The 17845-nt window shown below is 46.5% G+C and overlaps 1 protein-coding gene across 2 annotated transcripts; it reads left to right on the top strand.

Moving 5' to 3' along the window:
* Nucleotides 1–10038: 10038 nt before the first annotated feature.
* LOC127191846 (NADH-cytochrome b5 reductase 2) lies at nt 10039–17741 on the top strand. 2 transcript variants are annotated; one of them, XM_051149176.1, is made up of 9 exons: nt 10039–10132; nt 10327–10596; nt 10798–10870; nt 13062–13168; nt 13854–13983; nt 14556–14639; nt 15352–15437; nt 16538–16637; nt 17460–17741. In XM_051149176.1, the coding sequence occupies exons 2-9, from the start codon at nt 10516–10518 to the stop codon at nt 17630–17632; spliced, it is 834 nt and encodes a 277-aa protein (XP_051005133.1). In that variant the 5' UTR covers nt 10039–10132; nt 10327–10515; the 3' UTR covers nt 17633–17741. The 2 variants fall into 2 exon arrangements, with proteins under 2 accessions (XP_051005133.1, XP_051005132.1); XM_051149175.1 differs by lacking the exons at nt 10798–10870; nt 13062–13168.
* The last annotated feature ends 104 nt before the right edge of the window (nt 17742–17845 follow it).

Below are 17845 nucleotides of genomic sequence, written 5' to 3'. Positions count from 1 at the left end.
TCTGGGCCCCATCATGTAACCATCCTTTCAGGAACAAAGGTTGGGAAAGAGACACCATTCTGACAGTCCTGACAACTTGTCAGACCACCTTGCAGGACAGACTGGAGCTGAGAAAATGACATGCCTGTGCCACATCTTAACCAGGACTACTTTAATTACACAGACCACTTGTCTTCTTTTCAAATGTTATTCTTGTGTGAGGAGCCCAAACCCAATGATGGGCCTCACTGTTTGTCTTCCTGGTGTGGCCACATTCATTACTACTGATTGCCTTAATTGCTCTGTTGAGGATGTGTGTGTGTGGCAGGGAGCGGGGAGGGGCGGTCGGCACTGCCAGGATCCAGGCTCTAACACTAACAACTCTGATAACAAGCTGTCAGATGAAAAATGAGGAAGTCAACTCCAGCCAGGGAAACAGGCTGACTGCAAATCCTCCATCTCTCTCCATTTCTCCAAGTTCAATACACCAATCTCATGCCCATCTCTGTAGCAGAACTCCTGTGGCTGCCTCATCTCTGATAGATTCCCACTGATCTTCCTCTCCTAACCCCCCTCCCCCAACTCTTTGCTTTGTCTCACCCCCATTCCAGCAGATCCTCCCTGAAAACACACTGTCCATTCCTGCCACGGAACCAGATAGGTAACTACAGATATTCTCTCTCTCTCTCTCTCTCTCTCTCTCTCTCTCTCTCTCTCTCTCTCTCTCTCTCTGCTTTTCCAAATCAATTCCCCCTATCTCATCCTCAGATCTGCAACAAAACACCTGTTGCAGCCTCCCCCATCTCCTGGAGAACCCACAGGCAGATCCTCCCCCACCCCCCAACCTCCCCTCCCAGTCTTCCCTGCCCTCAAATCCAACACGTGCTTCCTGGGAACCCTCAGGCCATCCCTGCCAGGAAAGCAAGTGGGCTGACTGCAGATCCTCACCTCCTCCTCCACTCCTCCAAGTCCAGGTCCCCACTGTCATTCCCAGATCTTTAGTAGACTTTCTGCTCTGCCCTTTTGGCACTCTCTGCTCAGGTTCACAGAGGACTAATTAAGCAGACCCTGGCAGAACACCCATCTTTTCTCACTTTTGTGAAGCCCCCTGACAATCCCCATTCCTAAGTCTCAGGTCCTAACACCCATAAGCAAATTTTACCTGGAGCCCTCAGTGGCCACAACTATCAAGATTCCCAGAAGAGTTTCCTAGAGGAACACACAGCCATTGCTCTCTCCAAAAATCCAGTAAGGAAAAAGAAACCAAGAAATAAAATACCCACCCAACAAATACAAAAGCACTATCAGTCCCTAGAAGTACAATCTTTGCAATCTCAGGTGCCTAGATGCCTGCATACAAACACAGTTAGTCTAGCCAGGACAATGTGTCTTAACTAGAGTCCAGAAACTAGAGTCCACAGCAGACCCTAAACATTCCAACATATGTGAGCCACAAATAAAAGACCTGAAACAGCCTTTATGAATGTGATAGAGGTCTATAAAAAGGAAACAGATAAATTCCTTAAAGAAAATTATAAAAACATAGTGGGAGGAAATGAATAAAACAGTTCAAGACCTAAGAGTGAGAACAGAATCAATAAAGAAGCCAAAATGAGGGAAAACTAGGAAATAAAAAGCTTAGGAATTTGAACAAGAAACACAGAGGCCAGCTTCACCAACAGAATACAAGAGATGAGAGAGACAGACTCAGACACAGAAGACACAATAGAAGAAATATATGTGTGTGTGTGTGTGTGTGTGTGTGTGTGTGTGTCAAAGAAAATGTCAAATCTAAAAACCTCCTGGCCAAAAGAAGGGAAACACACACACTACCAACAACAACATGAAATAACAGGAATTGACAATTATTGGTGATTAATATCTCTCAACATCAATAGACTCAATTCCCCAATAAAAAGACTTAGCCTAACAGAATGGATGTGAAAACAGGCTCCGTCACTCTGCTGCATACAAGAAACCTCAGCAACAAAGATAGGCATTACTTCAGAGTAATGAGCTGGAAAAAACCTTTTCCAGGGAAACTTGACACAAGAAGCAAGCTCACGTGGCCATTCTAATATCTAATAAAGTAGACTTTCAACCAAAATTAATCCAAAAAGATAGGGAAGGACACTTCATACTCATCAAAGAAAATCCAACAAAACTACATCTTAATTCTGAATATCTATGCCCCAAATGCCAGGGCACCCACATTTATTTAAAAAAAAAAGCTAAAGTTTAAATTACACATTGAACCACACATGGTAATACTGGGAGACTTCAACACCCCACTCTCTCCCATGGACAGGCCCTCCTAATAGAAACTAAACACAGAGATAATGAAATTAACAAATGTTATGAATTAAATGGACCTAACAGATATTTACAGAGCATTTTACCTAAACACAAATGAATACACCTTCTTCTCAGCATCTCACAGAACCTTCTTCAAAACTGACCACATACTTGGCCACAAACCAAGTCTCAACAGATACAAGAAAATTAAAATAACCCCTTGTGTTTTATTAGATCACCATGGACTACAGCTGGATTTCAACAACAACAGAAACAAAAGAAAGCCTACCAATTCATGGAAACTGAATAACTCTCTACTCAATGACCACTGGGTCAAGTAGGAAATAAAGAAAGAACTCAAAGACTTTCTAGAATTCAATGAAAATGAAGACACAACGTACTCAAACATATGGGACACAATGAAAGCAGTGCTAAGAGGAAAGTTCATAGCATTAAGTGCCTTCATAAAGTAATTGGAGAGACATTGCATACAAGAATTTAAAAGCACACCTGAAAGCTCTAGAAAAAAAAAAAAAAAGATGCAAACACACCCAAGAGCAAATGGCAGGAAATAATCAAACTCGGGCCTGAAATCAATAAATTAGAAACAAAGAGAATGGTTCAAAGAATCAACCAAATCAACAGTTGGTTCTTTGAGAAAATCAACAAGTAGTCAAACCCTTAGCCAAACTAATTAAAAGGCAGAGAGACCGTATCCAAATTAACAAAAATCTCTCTCTCTCTCTCTCTCTCTGGTTCTCTTGGACTCTTTTCCTTCTGTTGATCTGACTTGTTAGTCTTCAGTGTGATAGTTTTTGTTTTATCTTATGTTTTATTTTGTTATACTTGTTAAAAACGAATGAATGAATGAATGAATGAATGAATGCTGAATGAAGACCTAACCATTAGGGTAAAGGTTAACAATGGAACTGACATTAGATCTACTGGGAGATGGAAAATGGGTTTTCTCCAGTGGGATAACACTGGGTACATCATCCGCCCCAGGGCAGATCTCAGAGTCAGGAAGAATTGACCACAAATAGTGGACTCCACAGTTTTTTGGGTGGTGCTTTTATTAGGTTACAGTTCAGTGGCTGGTTGGTTGGTCTGTTGGTTGTTTTTAGTTTTTGTTTTGTTTTTCATTTTTGGATGATGTTGTATTTTGTTTTTTAGGTTTTGGGTGCTTTGTAGTGGGTTTGTTTTTGAGAGATAATGTAAAGTTGGTTACTTAGGGAGGAGAAAAGGATCCAGACAAACTTGGAGGAAAGGAAGAATATGGTCAAAATATATTAAAATTTAAAAATTGTTAGAAATAATAAAAAAAAAATCTTTTAAAAAATAAAACTTAAAAAGAAAAGTGAGGAAGTATTTTAAAATTAGAAATCTAGAATCTAGATTCTATATCAGGCATGGTGGCGCACACCTTTAACCCCAGTGCTCAGGAGACAAAAGCAGGTGGATCTCTATGAGTTTGAGGCCATCCTGGTCTCCAAAGAGATTCTAGGACAGCCATGTCTACACAGAGAGACTCTTTCCGGGGGGGGGGCGGGGGGGGGGGGAGGATCTAGCTTCTAATTGCACCAGAAACAGTTTTCTTTGTATATTTGCTGCCTGACAGGATGATGTGGGGGGGGGGATGCTATGATACAGCAGTGATATGACAGAGGGATGTTGTCATATAGGGATGTGATGGTAAGGTTGTCATACAGAATGTTGTTGTAGCCGGGCGGTGATGGCGCACGCCTTTAATCCCAGCACTTGGGAGGCAGAGGCAGGTGGATCGCTGTGAGTTCGAGGCCAGCCTGGTCTACAAAGTGAGTCCAGGACAGCCAAGGCTACACAGAGAAACCTTGTCTCAAAAAACCAAAAAAAAAAAAAAAAAGAATGTTGTTGTATAGGAGTGCTACAGTCTAAGAGTGCCATAGTATAGGGATGGTGTAATGCAGGGATTCTCTGGTACAGGGGTGCAGGAAGGCTACAGTTTCTAAGTGAGACGTCACTGTGAAGCCTGTGACTCTGCGTTAATAAAGCCAGTGGAGACTTGATACTGCATCTTAGATAGTCAGTAGTCCAATTTGTTCTGTCTTCACTTCATTTTTAAACTCATTTCTGAGACAGATATTGTCCTTACAATAAAACTCTTTTCTGAAAACCCCCTGCTTCTGTGCTTTTAAGAGATGAACTAAACACTGGACCAAAGCTGTGAACATCTCAAGTGTGAGAAGGTAAAATATGCTGCTCTAAACATGCTTCCTTGGTATATGGGAATAGCTCAAAAATATGTCCTTCTATGAAAACAATTTACATCTATCCACAATAGTAAAGTAGTGGAGAATGAAGGCAAAGATGTGTCCTCTGAGATGCAGGCACCTGTTTATCTTGGAAAGATCTTTTCACAGGAAGAACAGGTAGGAGAGGGTTCTCACACCTGCCCAGCCAAGAGCACAGCAGGTTTTCCTTTGAGAGTTGCTATGTAGGTAACCGGCCTTTATAAGGCAACACTTGGTACCCCCTGTTAGTGGACATTTAAGGTGGAGACCTAACAAACCTTGCAAGCTAGACTCGGATACCCATCCTCAACATGCCAATCAAAAGACACATGATATGGAAAAGCAGAAAGAAATGATTCAGGCAGCCACACAAGAAAGAGCTACAAATCCATCTTCAGGGCTCTGACATAAGGGTTAGGTGTAAATTGAGTACACAAGATACACAGACCCATAGTCCTGGTCAAAGTGTAGCCCCATCATGACCCATCTTTGTCTCCTGGCTCCCAGGCCCATCAGTCATCACAACTGAGTGAAATCTCTTCAAGATAAGCCTCCTCTCTGGCTTTTCCTTCCCCAGCATGATACTCCTGAAGAAATTCCATTTCCTTGAGTTCCACTGTGAGAACATAGGCACAGGTGTCCCTTTCCAGCATGTTTCCCTGCTGCCAGGACAGTTACACACTTCTAAATATATATATATATATATTAGCTGTTTTAATTTTTACTGTATGTATACAGGTGTTCTTTGCCCGCATGGATGTCTGTGCACCATGTACATGCCTTGGTGCCCAAAGAGGCCAAAAGAGGACTCAGATCCCCTGGGGCTGGAGTTATAGACGGGTGCAAGGAATTCAACTGGGTCCTACGGAAGTACAAACAGTGTTCTTAACCACTGAACCATCCCTCCAGCCCCACCCTTCCTTCCTTGACCATCCCATCGCTTGTATTGTCGTTACCACCCCTAATAGCCTCAACCCCCTCTTCCTTTGTGTAGCGTACAAGGGACAAGCATCTGTCCCTTCCCACAAGACTCAGAGTTTGCTGTTAGCTTCTGTCTGTATGCTTTCTGTTAACCTGTGGGGTGTCTGTTCATTTCACAGAGTAAAATACCAAAATTTTAGAAGGAGAAGAGGAGAATGTTAAGCTTTCCTACCAGTCCCAGCTAAATTCAAGTGGGAGTTGGGGAGGTTTCCCTTCATTTCTCTTCATGCACCACTCCCCCTCCCCACTTCTGCAGCCCACCTCTCTCTGACTGAAGGCCTGGGAATCTCATCCTCAGATGGTATGACCCTGTGCAGGTGGCAGGTCCCCTCAGGAACAGCATTTGCTTCTCCCATTGACTCCCTGTTGCTCCCGGCTGCCAGCTCACAGGCACTCCCTTCTGGAGCTCAGCCTCTGCCACAACAGACGCTGTTTGGGAAGAGTTGGAGCAACTGCTGTAAATAAATGTGAGGAGCTTGTCTAGCATGGCTGGCGTAGCTCAGCAGACATAGCTGTTAAGGAAGAGGAGATCCCTGGGAGTGGGAAGGACCACAGGAACAGGATTCTGCAAGCTGTTCTTTTTCACTCTTCCCAATCTCAGTCTCCAGCCAACTCTGGTCAGTCAGAAGTCTCAATCCTCTTTGCCTTTCTACAGTCTTGTCTGAGAAGATCCCTGAGGTCCCTCAGAGATGTGCAAAGTTTTCCATAGCCTCCTTTTTGTTTTGAGATAAGGTCTCTTGTAGCCCAGACTGGCCTAAAAATCATTATAGAACCTAAGATGACCTTGAAATTCTGATTCCTACGCCTCCACTTGCTGGCATTACAGGTATGCCAGCATCTCTACCTGTGGTTTATGCAGTGCTGGGGATTGAACCCAGGGCTTCATGCACACTGGGCCATCACTCTACCAACTGAGCTACATGCCCAGCCTAATATCAGCATAGTCACATTTCTGTTATGAGTGTCTATGTTGAAGATATTTCAAAGCTTCAAGTGCAGCCACAGTTCTTTCCCATCTGCAGTGCTCAATGGGGGGATCTCTGGCCAGGTAGCAGCAATATGCTTTATTCTCAAATCCTTAAAGAGAGAACAAGGGGAAAATCCAATTCTGCCTTAGTCAGTGTTGGTGCCTAGAGTATTCTAGGCTCTCCATGTGCCTCGTAAAGCTCACTCCAGGCAAAGAAAAGTGGCTGCCATGATGCTTTGTCCTGGGTGACATTTTTAGCAAAATACACAAAGGATGGGCCAGCACCAGAGAGAAGAGGAAAGCTGCTCATGTGTCCTGGCAGAGACAGTGAGCTGGAGTTGTGACCGGACAAGAGGCGGTTTATGAGAAAAGAGGTTGGCAATGAAAGTGATTAGAGCATTAGAAAGGGGGAAAGACATTTCTGAGCCAGGCATACACACAATTTAAAATTGAAAACAATTAGCCATTTCTTTTTTTTTTTTTTTTTTTTTTTTTTTTTTTTTTTGGTTTTTCGAGACAGGGTTTCTCTGTGTAGCCTTGGCCATCCTGGACTCACTTTGTAGACCAGGCTGGCCTCGAACTCACAGCGATCCGCCTGCCTCTGCCTCCCGAGTGCTGGGACTAAAGGCCAATTAGCCATTTCTTAATGATTATTTGTAAACGTTTGTTGTGGTTACATATTTTATGTATCTATCTACTTAGGGTTACAAAAACATTTTCTACCCTAATTCACCTTGATTCTGTGTAAGAGTGAAAGATACAAACACTACAACCACTTGCTATACACTACTAGATTAGAACTGTGTATTACCACAGGGTTGGGCAGCCAGGCTGTTAGAGAGAACAGTGAAGAGACAAGGCTAACCCGTGTCTGAGATTGATACGTGACAGGATGTATTGCAGGTCTGGCATGCACAATTTTATAAATGTTTCTGAGAACACATTAGACATACAAGAAAAACAAAGCTGGGTCCATGTCTCACATCATGCAAAATTCTTTATCACGTGTTTGGGAAACTTTAAAGCAAAAGTATTCACACCCGAAGCCAAGGCTGGTGACTCAAGACACTGACTACATTACAATGAGAAATGTCTGCTCATCAGACACACACAGTGGGGGGCGGGGCACAGATTTAAGAAGAAAGTTGCATGTTGGGAGAAAGCCTTTATAACTCATCTGTCTGATACACGTGCAAGCCTCTTCAAAATCACTGTGAGACAGTCAGCTCCGTGGGAAACGGACAAGAGTCCTAAGATGTCAAAGCTTTATATAAAAGTAAGAGCACCGGATATCAGAACTGGGATGATCCCCTTATTGTAGCTTCTTCTTCTTCTTTTTTTTTTTTTTTTTTTTTTTGATTTACTTATTATTTACACAGTATTCTGCCCACATGTGTGCCTCCCCACCACAAGAGGGCACCAGATCTCATTACAGGTAGTTGTAAGCCATCATGTGGTTGCTGGGAATTGAACTCGGGACCTTCAGAAGAACAGACCTTCGGAAGAGCAGATGGTGCTCTTAACCTCTAAGCCATCTCTCCAGCCCTTATTGTAGCTTCTTATGTGATGTAAATGCCTTCCTGAGATGCCATTTTACACTTTCGGCTTACTTTCCCTCCATACTAGAGACTCAACTCACACATGCTAAGCTAATGGTATCCTATATCCACAGCCCTTTCCTCCTGTCGTTGTTGTTGTTTGGCTGGGTTTTGTTTGTTTGTTTTTAAATTTTGAGACAGAGTCTTACTAAACTGCCAAGGTTGACCTTAAACTCATTCTGTAGCCCAGACAGGTCTTGAACTTTTTGATCCTTCTGCTTCAGTGTCCCACAAAGCTAGGATCTCAGGCAGGCGCCGCCAGCCCTGACTTTATATTTTAAACACTTAAGCTGTCAAAAAAAAAAAAAAAAAATCAGGTTATCTGGCAATGGCACGTGGGCCCACGCAGGTAACATGGGAGGTGTCCTTGCGTGTGCTTGCGCGTGTCTGCTGAAGCTAGTTACTTAGCAGAGCGGAGTATGACACGTGCGCTGTTTTCTCTCACTTCCCTGTCTTACACCCGAGACTCCAAATGCCAACAAATGTGTCCTCAGTGGAGATAACTGAGGTAATAGCTAATCCAATGTGCCTGAGGTCTTCATTTACAATGGGAAACTTGAACTCAGGGACATGCATAGAGAGGGTAGATGATGTAAGAGAAAAGCAAAGGAGAAGGGCACAGGCTCTTCACTCCCCAACAGTCCTCAGAAGGACCACCCTGGCTCATTGCTTGATTTTCGGATTATTAGCCTCCTTTGCCTAGTCAGTCTGTGGTCCTCCATTATCGTGGTCCTAGCCCAGTGGTTCTCAACTTCCCTAATGCTGCAACCCTTAAATACATTTCCTCATGTTATGGTGACCCTCCGCGAGAGAATTATCTGGTTGCTACTTCATAACTGTAATTTTGCTAGTTATAAACAGTAATGTAAGTATCTGACTGATATGAAGGATATCTAATAAAATCATGACCCGCAGGTTCAGAGCCGCTGTACCTAGCTGATAGGGACCTGCTTTTTGTTTTGGTTTGGTTTGGTTTGGGTTTTGTTTGTTTGTTTTGTTTTGTTGTTTTTGTTTGGTTGTTTGCATCTCTGGCTCTCTCGGAATGAAATGAAGTTACTTTTGTCACTACCAAGCTTGGAAAAGGAAACCAAGATTCTGAAATGCATTGTGAGGAACCCTCAGAAGCTGCACTTCTCATCCTGTCTCCCAGAGTCTTGTCCTGTCTCCCACTGGTGAGGGCATGGAATGCTGCATCAGCCCCATCCTACAAATACTTAGTCCTGGGAGACTCAGAGTAGCAGCTCAGGAGGCATGTTAAATAACACACCACGTAATCTTCCTCTAGGCTATAGCTCCCATTTCTTCAGTTTGCACTATAACCAGTTTACAGCAGCTCCTTCCTCTGTCTTGACCGGGTGTTAACAAGCTGGGGAGGCTGAATTTTCCTCAAGGCTGTTCGAATGCGCAGGGAAAGTCAAGATGCAGAGAGACCTCTGTCATGAGTAGGAGATCTAGAGATGTGCCCCATCCCCACAGGGCCACTGAGGAGGCTCAGGGCTGGACCAATGCCAGAGTCACGTGACATAGCAGCCTGACTTTGTCGCTACAGCACAGGAATCAGCTCGTCCCTGGCCACCGCTGGGTGTCCGACTTTCAGACAATCAAGAGGCCCTGCCCATCTCGAGGACACGTTGGATCTCGCTCCAAGTGGGTTCCGCGTGAAAGGCACAAGGCGCGTGGGGCAGGAAGGAACCCCAGGGGGCTGCAGACAGCCCCAGGCGATGGCCTGGTCAGGACTCACAGGCGGTTCCCCAACTGGTGGGGACACTGGGCCTCTGAGCTAGAGGACTGGGCAGCAGCAGCGGGCGGGCGGACTTCTCTGGAACAGGTTGGGGTGTGAACAAACTGGCCTGGTAAGGAGGGTGGGGTGGGGGTGGGGTGAGGGCGGAGTTGAGGGCGGGTGTGGGGAAGCGGGCCACACCTTTGGCAAGTGAATGTTTACTTCTGTTACCAAGTCTGGAAGTTGCTAGGGAGTCATCTAGCCACTCACTGCACCACTGCTCCCGCGGGATTCGACGTGAGTGTGGGAAATCTCTGGAGAGGTGAGCCCTGCACCACCCGGCAAACATACCACAGTCATGTCCTAGGTAGCCTGTTAAAACTAATGCCATCACTTCTTCGCAGCCATTGCTAGGGAAGGAGTCCTGGAGACACTGGCACTCTGGGGCAGATGTCAGGCCTGGTCCAGGGGGCCTGTTGGACTACAGCTAACCTCTTTCCCCTCTGGTCTCCACAGGCAGCCTTCTGTGTTAGCACGTTTCTCTCTGAGCCCTTTGAGACATAAGATCCGCCATGCTTGGAGCTGCCTAGCCCAGGATGGGTGAGATCTGAGATTTGTGTTCACACTGTGTCTGCTAGGACCAGGCCCCTGCTGTTGGCCCTTGGTGCCCTCAGGGCTGCTGTGGTTCTCGTGGCCCTGAAGAAAATGAGCGTCAAAAAGAAACATCATTGTATCACCTTACAGGACCCTGAAGCCAAGTACTCCCTGCCCTTGATTGAGAAGGAGGTAGTGTAGGTCACCCAAACCTTCCCCTGGTTAAGTTAAAGAGGACAGGGGTTTGAGAATGCTGGCTGGGAAGGTGGGGTGAGCGGTCACCTCAGGACCAAATGGAGCACTTTTCTAATGATCTGGGTTGCACAGCAAAACTCTTAGAAAGCTAACAGAACCTACCGGATTTTTTTTTTTTTTTTTTTTTTTTTAAATCAGCAAATCAACCACAACACCCGAAGGTTCCGCTTCGGACTGCCCTCACCGGACCATGTCTTAGGACTTCCTGTAGGTGAGCAGCACTTGGTGGCATTTCCAAGTCTGGGCTTTTGGGGTCACTCTGCTCCTATTAGCAATGGATTCCCATTCTCATGGGCTGTGGAGGATACACAGAGATAATCCTGGAGCACATGAATGGAGGGAGAAAGGCAGGTGGACTTGAGGACAGTGTCTGTGTTGTTCCACTTGGACTGTCACAATGGCAGTACCATGAGGATCACTGAAAAGAAGTAAGCCCAGAGCCAGAAGGTCTAAGATCTCATTAAAGCTTCCTGCCCATGCAATTTAAGTCCCTCAACCTCTCTGACCTTCTGTCTACAAAACAGTATTTCCCAGGGCTGTCTGCCTACTTCAGGTATAGTGAAGGCAAAATGATTAATAAGTGTGAAAATTCAGAAACTTCATAGTGGCATGCAGGGATGAGAGGAGCAGATGTTCCCTCGGAGTCGACGCCCAAAATGTGAGGGAAGTCAGTAGCGATGCAGATGCCCTACATGGATGGATTGTCTGAGAGGCCCTGAGACTCACAGAAGGAGGGACCCATTGTGGAAACCAGCCCTAGGTGTCCTCCTCAGATTCTGAGTTGCCCCATTTCCAGTGAGTCCACTCTCCTGAGGTGGAAAACCTAAGGGACGGGCATGGGGCAGAGAAGACTTGTCGCTTGCCTGCCTCCTAGCGGACAGTCTGACTGGTGTCCCACTTTCAAAGAAAACCCTGACTCCTACTCTGTCAAGTGATGGAATTATAATACAAGGAATCCTGCTGCCTGCCACTGCCCCCACCCACCCCCTACCCCGAGTCTGCTTGCTGTCCCTCACTCCTCTGTACATAAGAGTGCTATGTCACTAGGCCTTTCTCTGCTTAGCCTGTCACCATCCTGTTGGGCGGGGGGGGGGTAGCATAAAAGCATAAGCCACTTGAGAAATAGGTTTCGTGGAGACTTTTCTGACCTGCTCTTCCTGAGGCCCCAGTGGAAGCAGTGTGTTCAGTGGGACAAGACAATGTGGTGGCCTCTGAGAGTCTTGATAGCAAAACTGTGGCTGCCTCACAGTTCAGCTGACGTGAAGATGGTTAGAGGTAGGGCCTTGGGATCCAGGACCCAGCTTCATTCTGTGGGGGCGTGAAGGAACTGACCTTCTAGGTCCCCAGATTCAGGTGAGCTCTCAGAAGGAAGCTGCTGCTTCAGGCCTGTATTCTCCAGTGGCCCTGGTGCCCAACCCAACCCATACTCAGGCTCTGGCTAGAAGTTTGCACCTCAGCCTCAAGGGACTCCTTCAAGGTCCAGATTTACACTGCTTAACATTATGAACTAGCCCCTCTGTCCTCAAGCACCCCACTCCGCCTCCTTCCTTTATGCCTCCTCTTTATCTCTGCCTCTCTCTGTGTTTCAATTTCTATCTGCATTTATAATTTCCAAGGCACATTTAATTTCTACTCCATATGAAGTTGGCCTGGAGCCTTCTTTTTGCCTCTAGCTTTTAGCATCCCTTGATGCAGTTCCTCCCCTCAGTACTAATTGCCTTGGTCTCTGAAGTCTGCTTCTATCTGGCCCATTATCTGCCATTGGGCTACAGTCCAAACTCAAACGTCTTTGGCTCTCCAAGCCTATAGAGTCAGACTCTGGACAGGTAAAGACACAGTGTAAATGTCCCTGCTGCCTCTCAGCAGAGCCAATGGCCTGATTGCACCCACTGTTGCTTTGTGTGAAACAGGGCTGTCCAGGACCTAGGACCCTGTAGCACCCACGAGGCTACGCTGCTCTGTGCTGGAACTCAGATGGGTGCTGGTGACTCCCTCTCAGTATCCAGGTTAGGAAGAAAACACTTCACACAGAGACAATAGCTTTCTTTACATGGAAAAATTTCTGATTTCTTTCTTGAGACAAGGTCTCACTCTCGGCCCAGACTGGTCTACAACCTATAGCCCATTCTAGCTTTGAACTCGCATCTTGTCTCTGATACCCAAGCACTGGGATTACAGGTATGAGTCACCATACCTGGCTCCTTCTGATATTTTTAGTATCCATTCCCACCTTTAGTTAAGTCTTACTCCAAGAGTTACAGTGTGATTGTGGCCGGACAGGTGTTATCAAAGTGAATCCTTGGGGGATTCCTGAGTCCTATTTACTGTTCTCAAACTTAACATTTGATATATATATATATAATATATTTTTTTTTTTTTTTTTTTTTTTTTTTTTTTTGTAGGTAACTATGTCCATCTCTTGGCCCAAATTAACAATGAATTGGTGATCAGGGCTTACACGCCTGTCTCTAGTGATGATGATCAAGGCTTTGTGGACTTAATTATAAAGGTAATAATGCCTGGTTTATCCAGCTGTCTGGAGCCCCCAGGTATCCTAACAGAGAGCAGTACTTTCTCTCTGAGGGGATTCATGGCCTGGACAGCGCTTTCCAATAGTCTCATTTATCAGCAATGCTACACTTTGCCCTGTAGTGCCTCAAAGGATTGCTGTGGTTAGTTCAACTGTCAACTTGCCACAATCTAGAAATCACCAAGAGAAGAGTCTCAATGAGGGGCTGTCTATACCAGGTTGTTCTGAGGAAGTGTCTGTGGTGAGTCATCTTGACCATATTAGTGTGATGTAGAAACATCCAGCACACTGCGGGTGATGCCATTCCCTAGGCAGAGGACACTGAACTGCATAAGTACAGAGAAGGAGCTGAGCGGTACTAGGAGCACATGCATTCACTTCCCTCTGCTGGATGCGATGCAGTGAGTTGCTTCAGGGGCCTGCCTTGACCTCCCTGCAGTGGTGGATGTTAACCTGGAATTGTAAGCTAAAATAACCCCTTTCTCCCCAAAGTTGTTTCGCCAGGATATTTTATTGTGAACACACAAACAAACAAAATGTTAAATTGTTCACAGTGAGCGTGACAGTATTCGCTTGCATGACTTCTCCTGGCACATGCCCTTTCCAGCTGTGTGCTGCTGTAGCCAAAGGCTTGCAAGTGTAAAGACCTGGACTTGCTTTTCAGATCTACTTCAAGAATGTGCACCCAAAATATCCTGAAGGAGGAAAGATGACTCAGCACTTGGAGAACATGAAAATTGGGGACACCATTCTTTTTCGGGGGCCAACAGGGCGCCTGTTCTACAATGAGCCAGGTACCAGGTGCTGTTGAGCGGGGTCTCACAATCGGGGGAGTCCTGCCGTGATCTCACTGTGCTCTTCCTTAGCCCTGGAGCACATGGGCTTGCATTTCAAGTCTTCACACATGCATTCGTGTGAATGCATGTATAGCAGCTTCTGTCACTGCTCAAACTTGTTTCAGCAGTTTGTCTGCTTCATCTGGAATGTCATAACTGTCCCTGCACAGATACCTAAAAGGTGCCTGCTGATGTGTGCATGGTGGAGGGAGCCCACATTAATTGGTTCACCCAGATTCTCCATTTACTCACTCATTTCACCATTATCATAGAGGAGGCTCTAAGAGGCTCCAGGTTAATTGCAGCTTGGCTAAGGAAAGGCCCAGCTATGCCCTGGGATGCCCAGCCTCAATTTCCATTCTGTACACTGGCGTACAAGAGGTGACCAGCGAAGCTACTGTGTCTCACGTCCCTGGCTTGGAATGCCACAACCTGTCCCTTAGCTGGACTTGCTTCCTAAGAGTCAGGCATTTTTTTGTAGGCTGCCAGACAAAGGCTGCAGAAGTCAGAAACATCCTTTATGTTTCTAGGGACCCTTACAGTCAAAACAGGCAAAACAAGTGAGCCCGAAAAGAAGCTGGTTCATCACCTGGGCATGATTGCAGGTGGCACAGGTAAGAGGTTGCTGGGGTTCCTTCAACCCTGTGAGAGGTGATGTGAGCAATTCATCCCTAGCTGTGGTAGTGGGAATGTGGACTCAATACAAAGAATCTGACTTTGTTCCTCTGCTCCCTAGAAGCTATGGGACCCTTTCAAGTCTGGGCTGTGGGGCCAGGCTGGGCAGGCTTTGCTCACTGGTTCCTAAATAATGGAAGATCCAGGTCCAGCCTGACTTTCCAAGTCCTTTGAGAATGAACCCTCAGGGAGACACACAGGTTTGGCTAGTATGGCACCATCACAGGCAGTTTTAATACTATCTTATTTACTGGCCATTCGTTCTATTATGCAAATGAGGACATGAATTAGTTCTTTCCCTCTTGCCATAGGAAAATAAAGCAAGTGGGCTGATGATGTGGGAGAGTGTTTGCCTAGCACACGTGAGGCCCTGGGTTCAGTCCTCACTACCACATAAAACCAGGCATGGTGACACATGCCTGTAATTCCAGCACTTGAGATGACCAGAAGTTCAAGGGCATATCCCTGGCTGCATAGTGAGGTGAGGGCCTGAGATATATGAAACCCTGTTTCCAAAAGAAAAAGTGGCCTTTGTCCTTCTATTGTATTAGAAAGGAACGCCAAAATGAAGAGTTCTTCCCCAATTTGGGTTTGGGGGCGTGGGGACAGAAGGGAAAGTGGGAGCAAGCTGGCCTGCCTACTGTTCCACAGGCATTACCCCCATGCTGCAGCTCCTTCGTCACATCACCAAGAACACCAGCGACAGAACCAGGCTCTCTCTCCTCTTTGCCAACCAGGTCAGTTCTGCAGAGTCAGCCCAGAGCTTGCATGCCACAGTGGCATGGAATGTTCCCTGCGTGGGGCTCTCTACCGATTCATTCCTCTCCCGTTGCCTGGGAATGCGATGCTTTGCTGCTCGCAGCTGTGGGTGGCTTAGTGGGCTCGGCAAGTCTGCTGGCAGTAGAAAAAGCTGGGTCCAGACTTATTCTGTTTGTTTCTGCTTAACTCTATATTTCCTATAGACTCACTCCATGCACTGAGCTTTCTCCTTAATGCCTAGTTCTCTGTTTTTCTGACTATAAAATAGTGGATGTTCCCACTAGTAATTCAGAAGAATATAAATACTTTGTCTTTTCCCCTATACATACTATGTATTTATATGTGGAATACACACACACACACACACACACACACACACACACACACACACATACTATTTTTTCACTTAGTAGTGTCACATTAGCATTTTCCTTTCACTAACTTTAAATATTCACACCAGAGTCAAAGTAATGTTTTACTAAAAACTTCATTCAGGTTCTTTCCAGATACTGGTCATAAACAATAAATAATTATGAGTAACTGTGAATGACCTGGTAACTTTCATTTTCTGAAGCAATGCCAGAAGTAGAATTACTGGGAAAAGAGCCATGGAGGGTTTGATGACCCAGGCCTGGCCACTCTCTAGGAGCCTTGGACTGCTTTTCCCGGCTAGGAAGGTAGACCGCCTTCTTCTTCTCCACATCACCAGCACTGCCCTCCCCTGACTCCTCACAGAAGGCCAGCCAGCACTAACCTGTGTCTGTTGGGCTTGCTGGGCTGGATCCCTGGATGTAGGGAAGTAAATGAGGACCTTTTCATGCAGACAGTGGTCTGTGCAGCCAATCCTTCCAGCCAGAGGAAAGCCTCAGTGTTGGTACCCCGACCCCACCCCTCGGCGCCCCCTCCCCAGCTCCTTATATGAGAGACAGGGAGTAGCAGCACCTTGTCTACCCTGGAGTCTGGCAAGCTCTCCAAGGACAGTGGCGGTTCAGGTGTTCATGTGCAGCCCCATGTATCCAGGCTCAGGAGCATACTGGCAGTTCCTAGGAGAGCCTTTGTAATGTTGCTTCTTTTCCAGACAGAAGAGGATATCCTGCTGAGAATGGAGCTAGAAAAGATCGCCACAACTCACCCTGACCAGTTCAACCTGTGGTACACCCTGGACAGACCTCCCGATGGTATGACCCATGTTGCTCTCCCTTATTCTGAGCCAGCTTGTACCCTCTGACACACCTATGGACTGGTCTCTATGTTCTGTTTGTCTTCCTGTTTTGCCTTTAAGGTTTACCGCAAAGGAGACTAAGCCCAGGGGCTCTTGTTCTGTTATAGGGCATGCAAGAATCTGAGTGGGAGGAGATTGGGAGCAGCGGTTTGCAAGTGGGTGTCAAGGGCAGGCTCTGAATACCTCTACACTCCACACACTGCACTGAGTACAGACTGAGCCAGCAGGCTACTTAAACACCTGCCTTCCACAGTTGGCACATTGCACCCAATATGACCACTGCTCCCTTAACCTCTTGTATCTGTTCATGGTTACTCCTCCTCTCATTACCAACCTCTTCTGTACAACTGTCTTGATATGCTGAGCCTCAGCCAGCTCCTGCAGCCTCAGCTAGCACCCCTGGAACCAACCACCATGCACCTTGTACCATGCACGGCATACGTCCTGCTTCCCTGATCTATACCTGTCTTGGCATATACCAAGCTGTCCAGCAGGGGGCGCTGTCCAATTCCACAAACACCAGAGTGACCTTACCCACCCCTACCTAACAGCTCCACTCTTCTCAATGCTTAGAGCAGAGAGGCATCATTCTGAGTCTGAGTCCAAGGCTTGAACCTGTAATCTGGAGAAAAGGTTGCAGATGGCTGGGAACCCCTGTCTGCTTCTTGAGTCTATGGGAACCAGCAGCGCAGACATCTAAGCGTTTGTAGGGTAGCCTGGTCTCCAGCATCAGGGGGAAATGCAGACCCATGCTTTTCCCTGCTCTGGTTCACTTCAGGCTGGAAGTACAGCTCGGGCTTTGTTACTGCTGACATGATCAAGGAGCATCTTCCTCCCCCTGGGGAGGCCACACTCATCCTGGTCTGTGGCCCACCACCTCTGATCCAGGAGGCAGCTCACCCCAGCCTGGAGCGGCTCGGCTATACCAAGGACATGATCTTTACCTATTAACACCCTCCCACACTCTTTAGCGGGTCCCTCTGTTTCAGAGTGAGTTTGGCTTCACCCTGTATTTCCAAAGCGTCTCTCCATGCGCCCTCAGGCATGGTGTTCTCTTGGTTGTGGGCCTAAGAAGAGTTCAGGGGGCTGAAGACAAAATGGTTGCAAGCCTCCAGGTGCAGAGGCTGGGAAGGAAGCCACCGTCTCCGTGGCTTAGCGAAATAA

Source organism: Acomys russatus, chromosome 7 (assembly GCF_903995435.1).
Source record: "Acomys russatus chromosome 7, mAcoRus1.1, whole genome shotgun sequence".
Lineage (NCBI taxonomy): Eukaryota > Metazoa > Chordata > Mammalia > Rodentia > Muridae > Acomys > Acomys russatus.
Note: the sequence above shows the minus strand (reverse complement) of the source record. Positions and strands in the feature narration are given on the sequence as shown.

Excerpts from the sequence above, each read along its gene's own strand:
- LOC127191846 (XM_051149176.1), top strand. The coding sequence starts at position 10,516 with ATGAGCGTCAAAAAGAAACATCATTGTATCACCTTACAGGACCCTGAA. Across the intron at positions 13,984-14,555 it reads CCTGTTCTACAATGAGCCAG|GGACCCTTACAGTCAAAACA; the intron begins GTACCAGGTGCT and ends TTATGTTTCTAG. Across the intron at positions 16,638-17,459 it reads CCTGGACAGACCTCCCGATG|GCTGGAAGTACAGCTCGGGC; the intron begins GTATGACCCATG and ends GGTTCACTTCAG.